Raw genomic sequence first — 20,342 nt, forward strand, 5'->3', positions numbered from 1 at the left:
TAATTTGTTTTTAGTTAAACTTGACATTTCGGACCTACAACATTCGAATATTTTATAAAATTTTGTTCTTTTGAAATCTGCCAGATAATTTGCCTCTGATGGTATTTGTTTCATTTTTTGTTTATTTTTAAAAACTGCCTAAGGTCTGAAAACTGCTAATTTTTTATGATTTTTTACGAATCACCATGTTGATAATGCATTTGTGTACCTCGTTCCTAATGTGACAACGTTTTTTATTTCGTGTTAGCATTCAGCTTATTGTATTGTTTGTGTTTTTGTTTTTTGAAAGAATTTTAGGTAAGTGCACAAATAGCATTAGTAACTGACGTGCCTTTTTTGAACCCCCATTAACTGTGCTGGAAGTTCTCGACAATTTAAGTGCAACAGTTCTGAATTGCTTTTTAAAATGTGAGTAAATGTATCAGTGGCGTAGCATCAATATAAGCTAAAAAGCTCAGCTTCCCCAGTTAATAACTCCATAATAAACCTGCAATTTATGTACAAAATTACTTATTAATTTTAATACAATTTATATTTATGCGTTAAATGTTGTGATGCGGCAGTAAATATGAAGCCTGCACACACCAGCTTCCAAGCAGGCTGGTTTCTTTCACGCATTCTTCTGTGTAACCCACCCCGCAGATTTTCCATCCCTTTCTAACTAAACTACCCTGATCGCAAGAAGCTAGCTTTGGTATTGGAAAGAATTTAGCTTCCGAGTTATCCCTTTCGTGAGTTGTGTTCAGTTGAAGTGTTAGTGTGCACTGTGGCTGATGTAATAAATAATGACTGAAAAAACAGTTCCTGGCACTAATTTATGTAGTCAAAAATAAGATTTTAACATTGATTGATGTAATTTTACTAACACTGTATCTATTGACCGTTAATATTGTGATTTCTCTAAATATGACAGGGAGTGAGCTAATGTTAAATTTTACGTGTGTGTCTATTTCTTAGAGATATGTGTAAGAAACCATGAAATCATATTTTACTACCATTTGAAGTGATGCCTTATTGGTGTTACTTATGACTCTTACGAGGTTCCAACCAGTCTTCAGCTGCTGACGTGACATTGACAACTATTTATTTTAACAATATATTTTTGCAATATGTTTCCTCACACATGAAAGACAATTTGAGTTAGCTTCTCCTGCTAAAAATTTCATGCTATGCCACTGAAACGTATATCTTCAGTTTTAGTTCACTTGTGATTTAAAGGTCAGATAATGTTATTGTAAGGTATTATAAGATTTATAAATTTCAAAGTAGCATAATGTATTAAAAAGTCGAGGACTGATTAGTCGGAATTTAAGTTTTATTATTCCCATAATTCTGATAGAGATATTTCTCTTTTAATAAATTAGTACTTTTTGCTGGAAACATATAATTGAAGTACAACTTTAAACTCTCAAAAAGAAGACAAGGATATGTTTTTCAACTATTCCAACTCTTATTTGATTTACAATATTCAGTACAGTAATTTAAATTCTTAACTCTTTACAGTATGATACTTAACTAATGGATGAATTGTTTTGATATCGCTTAACCATTCTGTATTTTACGAACATATTTTCTTATGAAATGAAACACATTTTATTATTACTTTATCGTATTATGTTTTCTTTGTAGGCAAACAGAAAAAGTTTTCCGAATGTAAACACAAACTCCTGAGTTTTAGTGAATGTGGACAGTTCTTGTCAGTAGCAGACGGACCTGCTGTGTGGATCTGGGACTGTGGCCGACTTATCTCTCTGATAGAACACAATAGACCTATATCTCGTAAGTTAAAAGATTACTTGAGTAACCCATTGGCAAAGGCGTTATAGCCACTTGAAAGCTTTGAGTGAAAAAACTTAACCAGTACCAAAGGGACCAGGCTAGTTCCGGATACGAGATTTTGCCGGATAATTGAATAAATACCAGTAGCCTATATACAAAAAAAAAAAGTTCTTATTTCTTGGTACCAAATGTTGAAACTACAGCCATATGAAGCGTATTTCTCTATCACTTGCTCGTAACTGAATATACATGAAAACTGTGTGGATTTTCCTTATTAAAACACATTACACAACACAAATAATATACTAATTTTAGGTTAGAATTTTCACTGAAAATGAAAGTTCGTGCGAACTTCCTAATGTGGCAACACTGACGGCCCGAACATAATTAAATAAACATAAAAACTGTGTGAATTTTCTTTATTAAAACACATCACACAACACAAATAATACACAAATTTTAGTTTCGAATACTCACTGAAAATGAAAGTTCGTGCGAACTTCCTAATGTGGCAACACCGGTGGCTCGAACATAACTAAATAAACATAAAAACTGTGTGAATTTTCTTTATTAAAACACATCACACAACACAAATAATACACAAATTTTAGTTTCGAATACTCACTGAAAATGAAAGTTCGTGCGAATTTCCTAATGTGGCAACACCGGTGGCTCGAACATAACTAAATAAACATAAAAACTGTGTGAATTTTCTTTATTAAAACACATCACACAACACAAATAATACACAAATTTTAGTTTCGAATACTCACTGAAAATGAAAGTTCGTGCGAACTTCCTAATGTGGCAACACCGGTGGCTCGAACATAACTAAATAAACATAAAAACTGTGTGAATTTTCTTTATTAAAACACATCACACAACACAAATAATACACAAATTTTAGTTTCGAATACTCACTGAAAATGAAAGTTCGTGCGAACTTCCTAATGTGGCAACACCGGTGGCTCGAACATAACTAAATAAACATAAAAACTGTGTGAATTTTCTTTATTAAAACACATCACACAACACAAATAATACACAAATTTTAGTTTCGAATATTCACTGAAAATGAAAGTTCGTGCGAACTTCCTAATGTGGCAAAACTGGCGGCCCAGACTGTGGCAATCTGGCAGATTTAAACATTTTTTTTTGCCCAGACATAAGTGCCATTGTTTTAGTATTGCCGGTTATTTGGGTGCTGGTTACAAGGAATTTTACTGTATCGTTTTTGTCATTCAATCTATCAAAATGATCTTTTTTTTAAATACTCTTTTAGTTAACAAAACTTTTATAATATGGAATGAAAAATACAATTTATATTTATTAAAATAAAATGCACTTGAATGGTTTTGCAGCTGGACAAAGGACTTCGTTGATTTTGGAACTGAAATGTCTACAATTTTTGTTTTCTGTACAGTTGCAATTGCATTTAAATCTTAGATTAGGCTAATGAATTATACATAAAGTTATAATTTGAAGGATTTTATTACTGGTCTTGTACACAAATTTGCATACTATATATTACAAAACACTTTCTGTTATTTTGCGGAAAAATATACAATTTCATTTTCTCTATAGTCAGGTGTTTTAGTTTAATGAATTGGGGGGAAAAAAAAAAAAAATTCTAACAGTATTGTTAGGGGGAGTCTCAACTATACATTACTTTCACCCTCTATCATCACATTAATATCCTCACCCATCGTTATTCTGAAAGTAAAACTGATAAATTAGCGAAATACAAAATATTCAGAAAAGCAACAGCTAATTTTGAAAAGGCAGATTAATAAACTGGAACCTGTTGATACAACACTACTGTATTAATAATAATATTCAACTGTTTTCCAGTGTTGTTAACGTATTATTACTTTCCCCTGCTCACGTATTTATAAATGCCACATAATTTTATTATAAATGAAAATAAATTTCCCTGATGGTTATACAAAAAGGATGTAGCTACTTTTGCAACTTGAAGTTTGAAGTTTATCATTTTGTCATAATGATTCAGCTGTTTTTGCAATTGTAAATCTGACTGATGGATATAACTTCAGTAGAGATTTAACTTCTCTTGCAACTTGACCCATTTTTCTTCCTCGATTTGATGTGGTTTATAACAGTTCTTTCATGTGTTCAAAATGTTCAATTCGTAACCAAGGAGAAAAGGAATCCAGTTTTTTTAATTTTTGGATATAACTGCTTTTACCAATAGCATACTCACTTATGAATTATGATACAGCGTTAACGGGGGTTGAATAATACAACATAATTCTAGTCATACTATAGTGTTGTAATGTAATAGTACATTATGCAACGAGCCTATAATGGTAGTAATTAAGACGCGAGTATGTTTATGAAACGAGCGCGAGTTTAATAATTTTCATACGAGCGTCTTAATTACCATTATAGGCAAGTTTCATACGACTTTTTATGCTCGACTATATTGCAATTATTCATAAGTATTCATGTGATTCTTATCTGGCTGGGGAGTGGAACTGACCTTGTGCAATATCTCGTAAATTGTGAGATGTGCGCAGGCGCGAAAGTATTGATTTGTTCCGAGACACAAATGTCATTGACCTTGATATAATCTAGAGAGTAAAATAAACATTAATCTTGATATAACCTTGAAATTGATTTAGACATTGAAAAACGAAATGACAAATTGAATTTATTTGAATAATATTTACAATTAACGCTAATTATTCTAGTATGAGAACATAACCTTCTGCGACAGTATTGGATTTCCAGCCTCCGTGACGTTTCGCTAGTTGTCTTTCGATTGCATATCCGAGAATAATCAATACTTGCGCTTTCATATTGCTACAATGGTGTTTTCTGATTGGTGGAACACCTGAACTTTAATGAATAGGTGTACTTTAATGAGGTCCATTAAAGGGCTGCTACCAGGTATGTAATTACTACATTTTGGCATGGTTGAGCATAAACCTACATTTACGCGTTTTTCACACTTACACATTTTTTCTTCTGAAATCCTGGCATGCGCGTGCGCACACACACGCGCGCGCACACACACACACACACACACACACACACACACACACACACACACACACACACACACACACACTCTCTCTCACTCTCTCTCTTTCTCTTTCTTTCTCCTACTTTTAGTTAATGTCAGTCTGTCAGTCTTGGTTTGTTGTCACATTGTTATTATGTGATGTAAAACATCTTGACTGTATAATATGCAGTTCTTGGAACCAATGTTATTTATTTTTGTAGGTTTGGCTTGGGATACACATGGATACCTTCTGATCTGGGCCACGAAGGAGGAGGTAGTACGATGGAATAGCAAGGACCAAAGTTTGTCAAGACTTGCTGTAAAGTGTTTATAAGAAACGCAATTATTCAACGAAAATTATTTCACCATTTGATAATAAACGAATAGCTTAAAGATAATAATTGTTTATATTATACATATTTTTTTTCACACATAAAATATGATATAATAACAGATAATACACAAATTGTATATGATTTTGATGACAATAAATATAAGTACATATACATTAGAATATTGAAAAGTTACAGTTCTAGTTGTCTGTTTTCTGACCTTCTATTATCTTATCGATCACTATTTCAAAGTGATTTGAAGCACTATATCATAAACAATTTTCACCCCAGTGTTCCTAATAATAAACACAAGACACTGACAACCTGTAGTGTCGCTGTAATGTTACAAACAACTGTAAAGAACAAAGTTCGGGACGCGTGAGAATGGGGCACAGTAATGATTCAGCTGATCATTTATGGTCGTTTATGCACTGCTCATAGATTTCTCAAGGGTGTGATACCTGAATATTTTTTTTAATATACTATATTACGAGAAATTAGCAACAAAACTAAAGGATGCGAAATAATCTCTACAGCTCTACACGAAATAAAATATTTCGTCCAACGATTTAGATTGTGGAAAAGCCCCCATAACACTTATAGCATTCCCTCGTTGAATGGCAATACTAATTCTTTGGCGGAGGAAAGCCGTAGGGCTAGAGTCACCGTTAAGTGTTGATAAATACTTGCCGATATCAGAAGCTAACAACTTCGCCTTGGAACACCATGGGCCCATAGATTCTAGCTTAAAGTCATCAAAAGGAAGTCTTTACTCTGTAATGAATACTTTTTTTTTTAATCCAATGGTGACTATCTTGTATAATTTGGCCAAGTGTCCCCACCTATGAGCGATGTTCGAAGCTGTAATTCTTTCTCTGCTGTTTTTTTTTTTTTTCATTTCATTTGTTGTATTCCATAGATCTTACATTAGCAATGATACTCTCTTAATTAATAACACTCAATAAAAGAATTGTATTCCAATGGATACCATCCCATTGTTGAATCCTGGGAAACGGGAATGCAGATGCTTTAGCAAAGAAGGACAGCACTGCTACTTACAGACCTGTTACTAAATCTACGTATTACTCTGTGAAGAGATTTATTAAATCTACATACTTAGACTTCAACAAACTTAATTTGATAACAAAATCACAAGGGAAAAAATGGAACTCTCTGCATCATAATCCACAGTTGATTCCCGATTTACCACGAAAATCGTCTGTAGCTGCATTTAGATTGGCAACAGGCCATGATTGTTTGGCCAAACATCTGCATAGAATTGGAATATATCAGTCCCCTAACTGCCCATTGTGCAACTCAAACCAAGAAATGGATTCGGAACACCTCAAAATCTGTACTTCAGTGGCTGGCCATGATAATATCTTTGAAAAATATTGGAGTGCAAGAGGTCAAATGACTTTACTGTCAAACGCCTGGCATTAGAAAACAACAACATTAGCAATGCAGTTTTAAGATGTGGAACAAGTCAAAATTTCACAAGATTACAATTACAATTTTTACAATTTCAATTTTTTACAATTTTTTGGCGAGATGTAATGAGATGAGGTGAGGCCGAGGATTCACCAAGAGAATACGTGGCATTTGTCTTACGGTTGGGGAAAACCTCGGAAAAAACCCAACCAGGTAATCAGACCAAACAGGGATGAAGTGAAATGAGGCCGAGGACTTATTGTAGTCATTGCCTTCAGTGGAGCCTGGGACGTGAACTACATGGTACTGCATCATCATCATCATCATCATCATCATCATCATCATCATCCGGTCAAGTACTAGTCCCGAAAGAATTGTTACGGCCTGAAAAAGCGATTTTCTTGCCATCTTTTCATAGGTCGACCAAGTGACCGTTTCCCATTTGGACCATAGTTCATTATTGCCTTAGGGATCCTGGATGAAACCATTCTTCAGATGTGTTCCTTCCAGTTTAACTGATATCTGGAGATATAGTCCAGCATTGATGACACATTACACGTAGTACTGCATATTGATGATTAATGGAGCTATGGTGGAATGCTGGTATAGGACTCAAAGTACCTGCAAAAGCCTACCACCAAGCATCGTCCACTTAGACCCGCCGGGATTCGAACCCAGGTTACCAGTATGGAAAGCCGACACAGTAGCCAGTCAGCTAATCGTAATATGTAATATGTTGTGATTCTAAGACAAGACCGAGAGAAGTTGAGGTAACATTGAATGTTATGAAGTCTGTGATTTTTTTTGCGTTTTACTTCGTAGTTTGAGTTTAATATTTATGTAATTTTAATTATTTATTTTAATGCAGTATCATGGATAAATATATAATAGGATGCGAAACTGCGGTCAGCACCATCTGGCATTGGGGGTCTGAAATAAGGTGATCAGCGCTCAACTTCGTAGGTGGTGAACATTAGAACTACATGTTGGTACATTACCCAGAGTTCTCTATTTATCTGTTCGAGATATTGCTGTACGGGAGAGTCGAGGAGACGAGATGGTGGACTGAAAGTTGCTAATAAGTGAACATAAAGTGATACGTGTGTATAAGCAGTGTATGTTAAACAGTGATGTTTATGGACGTCGTAAAAATAGTGCTGTTGAATGTATTGTAAAGTAATAGTAATATAATAAATTGAACTATCTAAGTAGTTCTTGCAGACTTTTCCATTGCGCTGTACAATAAATACCCAAAGAATATAATCCCAGTTATCTAACCTTTTGCTTTATTTTTTGTCTCTGTCTGGTTATATTTTAATCGTGTAGTGTAAAACACATCGTCTCTTTTATCTTCCTGTTGGCTCCAGTAAGAATTTTCAGTAGAAGATGCTGTGAGGAATAAAACTGTAAATTTTTTATTTAAAATTGGGTTAGTTTTGAATAATGATGTGGGTGGGAGGGAATACTTTCTGCACAGTTTAACATTTTCGTCACCAGGTGCGCTGCTAAATGCATGGAATAATTACTCTTTTCGCTACTTGGTGCGCTGCTAGATGTAATAACGACCCTCCCCCCAACAGGTGGCAGCAAGATCAATTTCTACAACAGCGCCTCTAGTATGTGTTACGGGAAACTCAGTAAGTTTCGCATCCTATTATATATTCATCCATGGCAGTATACATTAAGCAAATTAGAGATTTTAAGACTGGTGTATTCTAAAACCTCTCTTTCCAAACCTCATCCTCAACCTCCTCCTACAAACGAGGCCCTGGGAACAGAGTATTGGTGGTCACACAACAGAGATAGAGGAAATGTTATGAAAACAAAATAACTTGAATTGAGGTTACTTGAAAAATGTGAATGAGGCCTAACTTTTGGTGCTGGATCCTGGACTCATTTTGCTGGCATTATCACCATCTCCCTCGGACATAGCAGTTGATAAAGCATCATAAAATAACCAGTTAAACTAGAAACATTTTTTACTGCGTAGGCCTAACTGTAACATATCTTCTAGGAACGCTATGACATTATCACCAGCATTATTATAGACAGATCAACAATCATGTTATTACATTGACATTAATTGCAACAGCAGTTACAACAATGAATTCACGTGTTGCTGCAGAATAAAAACAATTTTACTGACCCAGTGGGGTTTGTTCCGACATAAGCGATGAACTGATTATGAAGCAAACCCTGGAACGTAAGAGTCGCCTTTGATACTGTTCTTTAAAAATGTCATTTCTTCCTGTCCTATGTTTTTTTTACCTACAGTCCTGTTGCTCTAATTTCCAGCAGCCGATCGCGTTGCAGGTCGGCTACATTTAAACGTGTGGGTTTTGTGATTCGCTTATGAAGACGCTATTCATTTCTTAAGGCTCGATAAATACTTAATATAATCGCCCGCCATTTTGGCTCTTTCGTTGGCGTTCGCAGAAAGCACACGAAGACGTTATTTGCCGCTCAATTATTTGCTGAATTACAGTGTGTTTGATTTATTATCATAAGATCTACGATGTGATGATGTTTAACGGTGTGGCAAATAGATTCCTCGTATGATAGCTCGGCAACGAAAGAACAAAAATGGCGAACGATACTACCTACCTAGACTTTATACAGCCTTCACTTCCTAAGACGTAAGCAAAGAGGAGGAGTCACGCCGGGAATAACAGCGTCGCGACTATAACACCTTCTTTTTGGAATGCAGTAAGATTTCAGCAGTATAGAAATAATCATAATGCAACAATATAATATAACAAGAATGAATTTTGACTAAACTGACCGCTGAACGATTTCTCATTTTTATTCGAATTTTCTACCTTTACCGCTGTGCGAAAATTGTCTATAATTATTTTACCGTGAGACCCATTGTTGAGACACAGGATTTCAGTTTTGCCAACCGTACGATCTGGATCGTACATGTACGATAATTTGGTATCATGTACGATCCAACCCACGGAGAGTATGCAAAATGTATGATTCTATCATCAAATAAGAAAAACACCTGTCAAAAAGAGGGGATTTTTTTTGTTACAATATACAACATTGTCCACACCTGTGGAGTAAGGATTAGCGCGTCTGACCGTGAAACCAGATGGTCCGGGTTCGAATCCTGGTCAGGGCAACTGGTTGAGGTTTTTTCCGGGGTTTTCCGTCAACCCAATAAGAGCAAATACTGGGTAACTATCGGTGCTGGACCCCGGACTCATTTCACCGGCATTATCACCTTCATTTCATTCATACGCTAAATGACTGAGATGTTGATACAGCGTCATAGAATAACCCACTAAAAATATACGATATTTGTAACTTTATATGCATATACATTTTGCAGTATTATATTTCACCTATGCATTCGAAGTACGTGGTTTCTGCGTGTAGCACTTCTGCACTAAAAGTGCAGTACAGTCCATTGGCACAACACACATTTCTATAAACAATGCTCTCTTATATCTCTAAGTCTAGACGACAGCTTGATTTTCATAGAGTAGCCTAAACATTATTGTAGTGACGTGTTAAGAAATCAAGTATTACTAATTAATTCATTATTATGTAAATATTGTTTTTCCGCTACATTCATCTAGTAACTTCAGGGAGCCAACTTTAGAACAAAAAGTTATTAGATTTGTAATAAGAAATTTGTAAAGAAAAGTTCTTTGATGAAAAAATAATTTTGATAGCTCTTTAAATAGTCGTACCACGCCTTCTTACAACCTTAATTAAAAAAAGAACATTTGTAATCAGAATTAAATTAAATCCTTTTCGGATATGAAAATGTACATTCTAAAGAAATGAAATAGCCAATAAACATTTTTTTTTAATTACGATTTTCAGTGGAGTCTTTCCTTAAACTAAAACTAAAACTTACCCTAGTACAAACCCTAGTAATGCCGCACTTCGATTATTGTGACGTTTTGTTAAGTGACCTAAGTTCTGAACTGTCAATCAAGTTACAGCGAGCTCAGAATATGTGCGTCAGATACGTGTGCAACATCCGACGATATGATCACATATCACCGTCCTTCGCAAGTCTCTCGTGGCTCCGACTTAAAGAACGCAGAACTTTACACTCTTTGTCTTTACTCTTTCGAATCTGCACACCTCAACACCAAATTACCTTTCGTCTCGTTTCTCTTATCTATACTCTAACCACGATGTAAATATCAGATCACTTATCTGTGGCACGCTAAATATACCTCTTCATAGAACATCTTGTTATTCACAGTATCCACCTCGCGTCAATGGAATTCCTTGTCACAAAGTATTAGGGGCTGCAAGACAACAAATACCTTTAAGAACAGCTTAAAAGATAACCTTATTAGCATTTCACTCCAATCATACTGATTTAAACTATCACTGACTACACTGTTACTTTTTTCTTTAGACATCATCCTGATTGTGCTGCATTTTCAAAATTGTCTCATAATAATCTCTTTCTATTATCTAATATTATTTGAAATATATTAACATTCTATGTGTTTTAGCTTAACTCTGATACACAGTTTATTTCAGTGTCTAATTAATAGTTCATAGTATTTTGTTGTTTAATTCGTAAATAACTCTTATATACATGTAACTCTCATGTAAATCAAATTGTTGAATTCTTTGTAAGTTCATGCATATGTATATACGCTTTTTGCTGGTTGAGTGGAAGAGAAGGCCTTACGGCCTTAACTCTGCCAGCTAAAATAAATCATTATTATTATTATTATTATTATTATTATTATTATTATTATTAAAATGGTTACGATAAAAGCGCAGTACAGTACTCCCAACCCTACCGAAATCGCACTCTGTCTACCGATAATACGAAATGATAATATAATTTCTGCCGAAATTTGCCCGATTGCGATATTTAAAAACAAATAAGTAGACAAATACAGAAATCATTTTAATGTTTCACAAAATATAATAATTTTACAATATTATATCGTCAGTCGTTGAAAGTAGCAAATCGTCTTCAACAACACATACATAATTATTTCCCTTTCTTTCTTTTTTTAATCAGCCATGAATAACGTTTTCCTTGTCATTTCCTGTACGATTACTGCTTCTACTTCCTCTGGTAAGTAACCTAATTCCCACTTAGGCCTATATTATTATTCATGTTGAGACGTCTTGATTTTTATATAGAAGCTTCCTTTAGCAAGTGCCTTCACTAGCAGTTGAAAGATACAAGGGATCATCAAAAATAAAAAACGAGTTATCTTTACTACTCGTACCAATAGGTAGGCTACCGTAACTAGTATGTGAGTATATCATAATGTTAAATATTATTGAGCAAAGGCGATTAGCGTCCGAGAAACACGCAGTTTAAATTTTAACATTGTACAGGGTGCGTCAGAAAGAACGGATGGATTTCACATGGCAAGAAAATTGTAAAGATTCATCAAATCAAAAATTTATTGTTATCAACATACTACTAGGTTCAAAAAGTTCCCGGAATTTTACTACCATTTTTCGTATTAATATATAACAAGGGATATTATACATTTGTTTTGTTGGTAACATTCATGATGTCATTTCCTTAAAGTTTGCTGATAATGGCAATTATTGGTTTTGAGTTGTAGGCAATTGTTTATCATAGTGTTTTGTTTGTTCGTCGCATTTTGTAATTATGTCCACAGAGCAAAGTACAAACATCAAGTTCTGTGTTTTGCTGGGGACATGATCAGTATGGCTGATGAAGATGGTGATTTCTTAAACAAAATGAAACTGGTGCTACTTGTACGACCCAGTCCCTAAACGACAGTCATCTGAGTGGAAATCGAAAACATCTCCTCGGAAGCAAAAATTTCCTAGGACACTTCCAAAGGCAAAGTTATTTTAAATGTTATGTTTTATTTAACGACGCTCGCAACTGCAGAGGTTATATCAGCATCGCCGGATGTGCCGGAATTTTGTCCCGCAGGAGTTCTTTCACATGCCAGTAAATCTACTGACATGAGCCTGTCGCATTTAAGCACACTTAAAGCAAAGTTATGTTGGAAGTTTTCTTCGACTCTCAGGGTCTCATGCACCATGAGTTCATTCCAGAAGGTCGTACTGTAACGAAAGAATTGTACGTAGAAACCCTCCGTCGCCTCTGGGACGCAGTGAGAAGGAAACGTCCAGAAAAGTGGGTAGAAAACAACTGGTTCCTTATGCATGACAATGCACCTGCTCATCGCGCAATTATTGTAAAGAATTTTCTTGCCAGGCACAACATAACTGCTTTGGATCACCCACCATACTCTCCTGATCTCTCACCACCTGATTACTTTCTGTTTCCCCGTCTGAAAAGTCATCTGAAAGGACGGAGATTCAATGCTGAAGAGGTTATCGCAAACGCGACGAGAGCACTAAGACGGGTTTCAAAAAATGGCTTCCAGGCCTGCTTCCAGGAACTCTACACGCGTTGGCAAAAGTGTGTTGTTGCGGAAGGCAACTATTTTGAAGGGAATGCTGTAGAATAGTGTTTAAGGTACGTTGTTTCTATGATGCTAGCAAATTCCGGGAACTTTTTGAACCTAGTATGTATTCACCAATACATGCAGTTTATTTATGGAAAACAACATTATCCATATGATGTCCATGGCTTTCAATACAGGCATCGAGGCGTTTTCTGATGTTCGCCATCACTTTCACAGTCATAGCTGGTGCAATTGCCACGATTTCTTCGCGAATCGCTGTCTTCAGTTCGTCCAGTGTATGTGATCGATGTTTACAAACTTACGCCTTCAAATGGTCCCAAAGAAAGAAGTCGCAAGGCGCGAGATCTTACCGTAGCCTCGGACAATCTCAGTGCAATAGAATTTCGTCCAGGTGATTTCTTCTTTAATGTTGAACCTGTGATACGAAATGAAGCCACCCACCGCAAAATTGTATTCCGAGTTGGAATCCTAGCGTGACATCCGATGTCGAAATGAGTCCTGAGTGGCGATCACAGACTCTTCATTTTTAAAAAATGTCTCTACGATGAAAGCACGTTGTACACCAGACCAACACCATATTCTCAACTGAAACTGCATTCTATGGCTGACCCAACAGTCGTGGTCCCCCTCACTATATCTCTCTCCTCGTTGCGTATCAATAGTTTGAAATTCATCCGTTCTTTCTGACGCACCCTTTACTATATAAAAGAACGATCAGGTCGAACTTTCAATTTGCTCTCCTGAAAAAGTTGGGGCAAATGAAGGTATTAACCCCATGCAGGTTATAACCCCATTTGATGTTTTATAATTAGTTACGTGAAAATCTGTGTTGGCAGCCCTAGTCAGAGAATTGTGGTTTTTGCCGAAAAAATTAAGAACTGGACTAAAGAGTGTCATAATCTGCCACTAGGTACCATAAGAGTTAATTTCAAGTGGTTTGTCTGCAATAAATTATAAACCACACAAAATGTCGTTTTGGGGTCAATGTTGATCCCTCAGTACCAGATGTAACTAAATTAAATCAATATTTCAGAAACTGAAAATGGTAGACGAGAAATATTTTACAGGAGTGTCATTAACCTAAAATAAATAAAAGTCAAAAAGGGGGGGGGAAATATAACATTTTTTTTAAGGAGATACGAACGATTTGTTTAATGCCTGGGGTCACCATTGACCCCACGGTCATAGGAGCGTTAATATATTTATTGTATAAAATGAAAGGAATAGGTCTACAGTGTTGAATATTGTTTATATTCTTGATTTCAACTAGGCCTACACAGTACTGACTACCAAAATCTACCGATTTTTTTTTATAGTATACCGATTTATTGCCTCAATGGGTTGGCAACGCTGGCGCAGTAGGCTTATTTTCTGTTGAGAGAGATTCGACATGTCAAAGGTTAATGACAATAATTACCGGCATATCAATGCTGATAAAGTCTAACACTTCAAGTCAGTCATTGAATTGAAACAGCCAAGTATCCCAAAAGGACTGACCAATAATAGTACATTATGCAACGAGCCTATAATGAAGGTAATTAAGAAGCGAGTATGGATATTTATGAAACGAGCGCAAGCGAGTTTCATAATTTTCATACGAGCTTCTTAATTACCATTATAGGCGAGTTTCATACGACTTTTTATGCTCGACCATATTTCTAACTTGAAATTACCGGTATTCAGATGTATACATTTTATTTGTAGTTATCTGACAAGATCGGAAGTGACCTTGTTCTAGGTCGTGAATTGTGAGATGTGCGCAGACGCGAAAGTATTGATTTTTTCCGAGGAACAATAATGTCATTGACCTTGACGTAGTCCCGTTAAACTTGATAATATTATAATATTATAACCTTGATTATTGAATTCGATATTGAAAAACGAGATGACAAATTGAATTTATTTGAATATTATTTACAATTAACGCTAATTATTATAGTAACAGAGCATAACCTTCTGCGACAGTATTGGATTTCCAGCCTCCGTGACTTTTCGCTAATTCTCTTTCGATTGCATATCCGAGAATAATCGATACTTGCGGTTTTATAACGGTAGAAAGCTGACCTGTCATTGGCTGGACAGTTGTAACCTGAGTCGTCATTGGCTGAAAGACCTGACCTTTAATGAGTAGGTGTACTTTAATGAGGTCCATTAAAGGTCTGCTACCAGGTGTATAATTACTACATTTCGGCATGGTCGAGCATAAAATAAATTAAATTACTGATAATTTACGGTACATTATTATCACATCGTAATTGTAGTGAAATGGTGAGAATAGCCTACAGAGAACAGGAATAATAACACTACTTTATGTCGCCTATAGTGGTTTGTAATTTATATTTGAGAAAAAATAATATTTTAGAGATTGAGACTAATAAAAATGTGTTAAATCCGGACTATTGAACATCTGGATCATATCCCAGCCGGACATCCGGACGCATCACAAAAAGTAAACGATCCACACGAAAACGGGACATCTGGTCAACCTACTGTAGAGTGTACTCCAATCTCAATAGCGTTTTTTGATTATTCATTCCATATAAATAAATATCTTTGCCAAAATAATTATCTCATCAGGTTGATGACGTGGCCAAGAAATATCGTGTGTCAGCCAAACACCGCAAACGCATAAGCAAAAAATAAGCTGTCCGGACGGAAATTAGACATCTGGTCACATCTGGTCATACTTCTGTAAAGCTAAATCCATTCTCAATAACTTCTTTGATTATTCATTCCATATAAATAAATATCTTTGCCAAAATAATTATCTCATCAGGTTGATGAGGTGGCCAAGAAATATCGTGTGTCAGCCAAACACCGCAAACGCATAAACAAAAACAAAAAAAAAAAAAAAAGCTGTCCGGACGGAAATTACAGATGTGGACAAATTATTAGCAAAATTGAACATTTTTATTATATATTTTTACAAAATATGATTCTTCAGCTTAGACTACAGTTGACATTTTTGCGTATTTCGAAATTATTAGCAAAATTGAAGATTTGTATTGTAATTTTTTTTACAAAATTTGACTCTTCAATATGGACTACATTTGATATTTTTGGATATTTCCAAATTATTAGCAAAACTGAAGATTTTTAATTTATATTTTTACAAAATTTGACTCTTCAATTTAAACTACAGTTGATATTTTTGCATATTTCTATCTATTGTAATGATAGAAATATGCAAAATTGCCAACTGTAGTCTAAATTGAAAAGTCAAATTTTGTAAACAGAATTATCATAAAAATCGTCAATTTTGTTAATAATTTGTCCACGTCTGTAGACATCTAGTCACATCTAGTCATACTTGTGTAAAGCTAAATCCATTCTCAATAACTTCTTTGATTATTCATTCCATATAAACAAATATCTTTCCCGTGTTCAGCCATTGATATAAACGGATGAGTCTTCAGTCTTTCGCTCATTATATATACACATCAGTACACTTGCAAATAATTTTATAAATCCCCATACTCTTGAGCAAACCTGCAGAACTCGTAAGTAGGGGAAATATGACGTCAGCCTCACTCCACTTCTATTGGGGATGATCGACTTCCGCGTAGAGTTATCTACATTCTCTGGCCCTCAAAGTTCCATCAGTGGCGGCATGTAATTTTCAAAAAAGGTTGTAATAAATTCATTGTTTTTATAATGCGTTATCTCGTTTCAAGGTTTACAATTATGCTAGATTTCCTGTCGGTAGTTTCTTTGAGATTTCTTTGCACCTAACCTGTTTTAGATTTTCGAAAACTTTCCTCCTATCATCACCTACGGAAACTTAAATTTATAGCATTTAAGTAATGAACCTTGAAAGTCATTATTCATTTCAATTCAAAATGAACACGAGTGACGTCCTTAATTTAACAGTATATAAATAAATAATCAATATACAGTTCGTAATAATGAACATACCCAAAAGTTTGTGCGTTCCATAATTCTTAATATGGACTTTGTTGAAATGTGGTTTAATATTGAAATGACGAGTAGAAATGAATTGGTTGGGACACAGTAAACAAGCAATTCTTTCGTCTTCAACAACAAAATAATCATATTTCCATTTCCTTTGGAAGTAGTATTCCTTCACGGGTTTAGATTTTGCCATGTTCCAGTTCTCTTTAAACTGCAGTACGCGTATTATTTGTTTGTTTGTTTACTTATTTTCTTATTTACTTACTTATTTAGGCCTACTTACTTAATTACTTATTTATTTACTTATTTAATTGTTTATTTATTTACTTATTTATTTGGCTGGAGTGCGTTACAATGTTGAATGACAGCATTCACATCCGGTCATATAGCTATCACTCACTTATCAACGTACAATTTATTTATCATCCTATTACTAGTAAAACCAGTTAAGACCAGTAATACAAGTTTTGTAAAAACAGGAATTGAAACTTTATTAATGCACGAAAAATCATAATAAATTCTTCAAAGAAAGTAATTGGTTTTTTGCCTGGATGCAACATTTCGGACTTACTTCATTTTAGTAGAATACAAAGCACGGAAAGACAAGTCGGGGACTGTACTTAACTTATTTTACACAAAAAGTGGATTTAATCGGCTTTACTAGTAATAGAATGATATATACATAGGTAGACCTTCTTACCTTATATGCACACATACATTTTAAAATTTATTTTACATGTCTTTTAATTTATTTATTTCCCTCATTCATTTTTCTCTTACTTTCTAAAGGTATGTTTTTTTTTTATTTTATTGGGTTATTTTACGACGCTGTATCAACATCTAGGTTATTTAGCGTCTGAATGAAATGAAGGTGATAATGCCGGTGAAATGAGTCCGGGGTCCAGCACCGAAAGTTACCCAGCTAAAGGTATGTTCCTGAGGATTTTATTATATGTTCATTTATAATTCTTGATAGCGTATTGTATACCTGCCGCCGCGAGAATTAATGTTGATGCAGCCGAGCGTAACTAGAACGTCATGACCGAACTGGTAGAAAAGTTGGGTGGGGTATGAAAGGGGAGTAAAGCAGTCGCTCTGAGGAGCTACAGTTCTGCAGGTCTACTCCTGAGAGTAAGGTCACAGTTTAGTATATACAGTTGCGAAGCTCAATACTTACTAAATATGCAAACATTGACAGTTGAAATATGCATCCGTACAAAGTTCCTAGCCACCAGGATCGCTACTATCGCCTCATCACAGAGACTTTCCCTAGCAGACGATAAAATGTATTGTACTTTTGATATCGTGTTCTTTTGAAAAATTAACACCTTCCTTCCACTATTGAAATATGAAATACATAAGGTTTATATATTATTTTTATAAAGTATATATCATACTTTATAAACTCACCTTCCTGGATCTTTCGGAAGAAGGATAACTCTGACCTCTTTTTCTTAGAATTTATAGTGCTACAAACGTCTCCTTGTCCCAAATTATTATTCAGATTATTGTATTTTAACCATTTACAGTTATTACAACCGATAACGAACATTTCACAGTTTTCACAACAATGCGAAATACAGCACAGTCAATGCCTTTTCGATCTAGACCTGGCCGTAATATATGTTCCTGTTTTCTATTTCAGTGTATGGAGCTCAGTGAATTATAACTTTATTGCGTATCATAGCTAAGTTTTATTTAGTGTAATGTGTCCATAAGTACCCTTTACTTCTTGTTGCATAATAGCCTATGTTGCAGAAATAATTACAAAACTGTGTTATTTTAATGTGAAGAGAATTTTACATGTTAACATAATCTTTTCGCATCAACATTTTAAGTTTAGAACGGAACCTATTTTGAGGTTTAATAAAAAAGAATTTATATTGTGATTTACCTTCCTTAATAAAGACAGAAAATTTATCATACCACAGTGTACGTACGATTGTTACTTCGTCTCTTAGGTAGTAGATAAATACAATAATTCAATACTCAATTGTAGTATTAAAATACAGACAAATTGAATGTGCGGAGTATCATACATGACATTATGCTTAATTATAATGTATAATTGCGAATTTAGGGATATAAGATATAGTAAACATAACCTATAATATATCCATATGAATGGCAGGGCATTGGAGACCACTAAAATTAGACAGAAAGGGGCAACTGAGACAGTAAACATAACCTATAATTTCAACATATCTAAATATCCGTACGGTGCAACTGAAAATTACTGAGTCGTGCATAAATGAATGTACAAGAATTTCGCAATATTTAATCGAAATAAAGGCAAGTATTACACATACGAACAACGTAATTTTCACACCAATATTTCATCTTAACTCGCAAGTGATTTATGTCTGAAGTGTCTCATAATCATTGTTTTAAATTTTATTAATGCAATTACACTACATTTTTAGAGAAATATATGTTACTCTTTATGCATTCCAACTAATTTATATGGTTGAAACGCCGCCCTTCGTGATCAGGTTAAGAGAGTTACATGGTGTGCCTTACGGCCTGTATTAGATCACGATGGCAGTGACACAGTCTATTGTTCCTAGTACTCACAGCGCTCCAAGCGGCTAGCAACTATCGCGAGAAATGCAAAAAATCATCCGAAGCTTCGCAACTGTATATACTAAACTGTGGTAAGGTTATGCTTAAGGACGTATGAAATTAGATATATTACGTGAATGTGAAGTATAAACGAAATGGTTTTATGTTGTGCTTCGCCAGAAGTCCACTGTTTCGATTTGTTGTAGTGGCAACATTTGAAACAACGGTCACAAAATGTAAGTTCTTCATTACAACCCAGTGTTGCCACTCTTGGTACAGTTGTACGGATTTGGTACAATTTTAAATGGTCTGTACGCTGGTACATACAGTGAATTTTTTTGTACAATTTGATATAATTTGGTACACTCTGCACTTTTTTATTTTATAATGTGAAACTGAGAAATTTAATGTTTTATGAGCTACCAATGTGAGACAACTCTTGCTAGTTATTCTCACCTGTCATCCTATCATCGGAAGTAGTAAATTGTCATCCAAATGTTCCCACTTCAGGAATGAAATTTGACGTTCTGAGCTATGCGACGAATCTGATCAATCTTATTTTCTATGCCCGAATCTTTATGCGTTCTTTCTCTAATAAACTTCTAGTAATACCAAAAGCAAAGACTGCGCATAGGTGGCACAGAGGTATAGTTCCTTGCTCTCATGATCTCGGTAGGATTATTAGAGTGAGGTAATATGGTGGGCAACATGCTTTTGCCCTCAGGAAGGTTCCGGGTACGCAATTCGGAGACCGTGTGTAACGAGAAAAATCTCGCCGTTACCCGGGATTGCATCTTTCAGCTCGTGGGCAGTTGCTATGCCAATTTTATTGAGCTACCAGCTGCATTAGTAACAATAACCAATCACTTCCAAATAGATGGATAGATA

At 35.0% G+C, this 20,342-nt stretch overlaps 1 protein-coding gene across 5 annotated transcripts in view; it reads left to right on the top strand.

The window, feature by feature from the left end:
• The window catches only part of LOC138709538 (WD repeat-containing protein WRAP73-like), a 28,512-nt gene extending 23,307 nt beyond the window's left edge, over positions 1-5,205 (top strand). For 4 of the 5 annotated variants that reach the window (XM_069840373.1, XM_069840369.1, XM_069840370.1 and 1 more), the window contains 2 exons: positions 1,630-1,779; positions 5,026-5,205. In XM_069840373.1, coding sequence (XP_069696474.1) covers positions 1,630-1,779; positions 5,026-5,138 — 263 coding nt within the window. In that variant the 3' untranslated portion in view covers positions 5,139-5,205. The remainder of the gene's footprint in view (positions 1-1,629; positions 1,780-5,025) is intronic. The other variant, XM_069840371.1, reaches the window with a different exon arrangement.
• The last annotated feature ends 15,137 nt before the right edge of the window (positions 5,206-20,342 follow it).

This window comes from Periplaneta americana, chromosome 11, assembly GCF_040183065.1.
Source record: "Periplaneta americana isolate PAMFEO1 chromosome 11, P.americana_PAMFEO1_priV1, whole genome shotgun sequence".
Lineage (NCBI taxonomy): Eukaryota > Metazoa > Arthropoda > Insecta > Blattodea > Blattidae > Periplaneta > Periplaneta americana.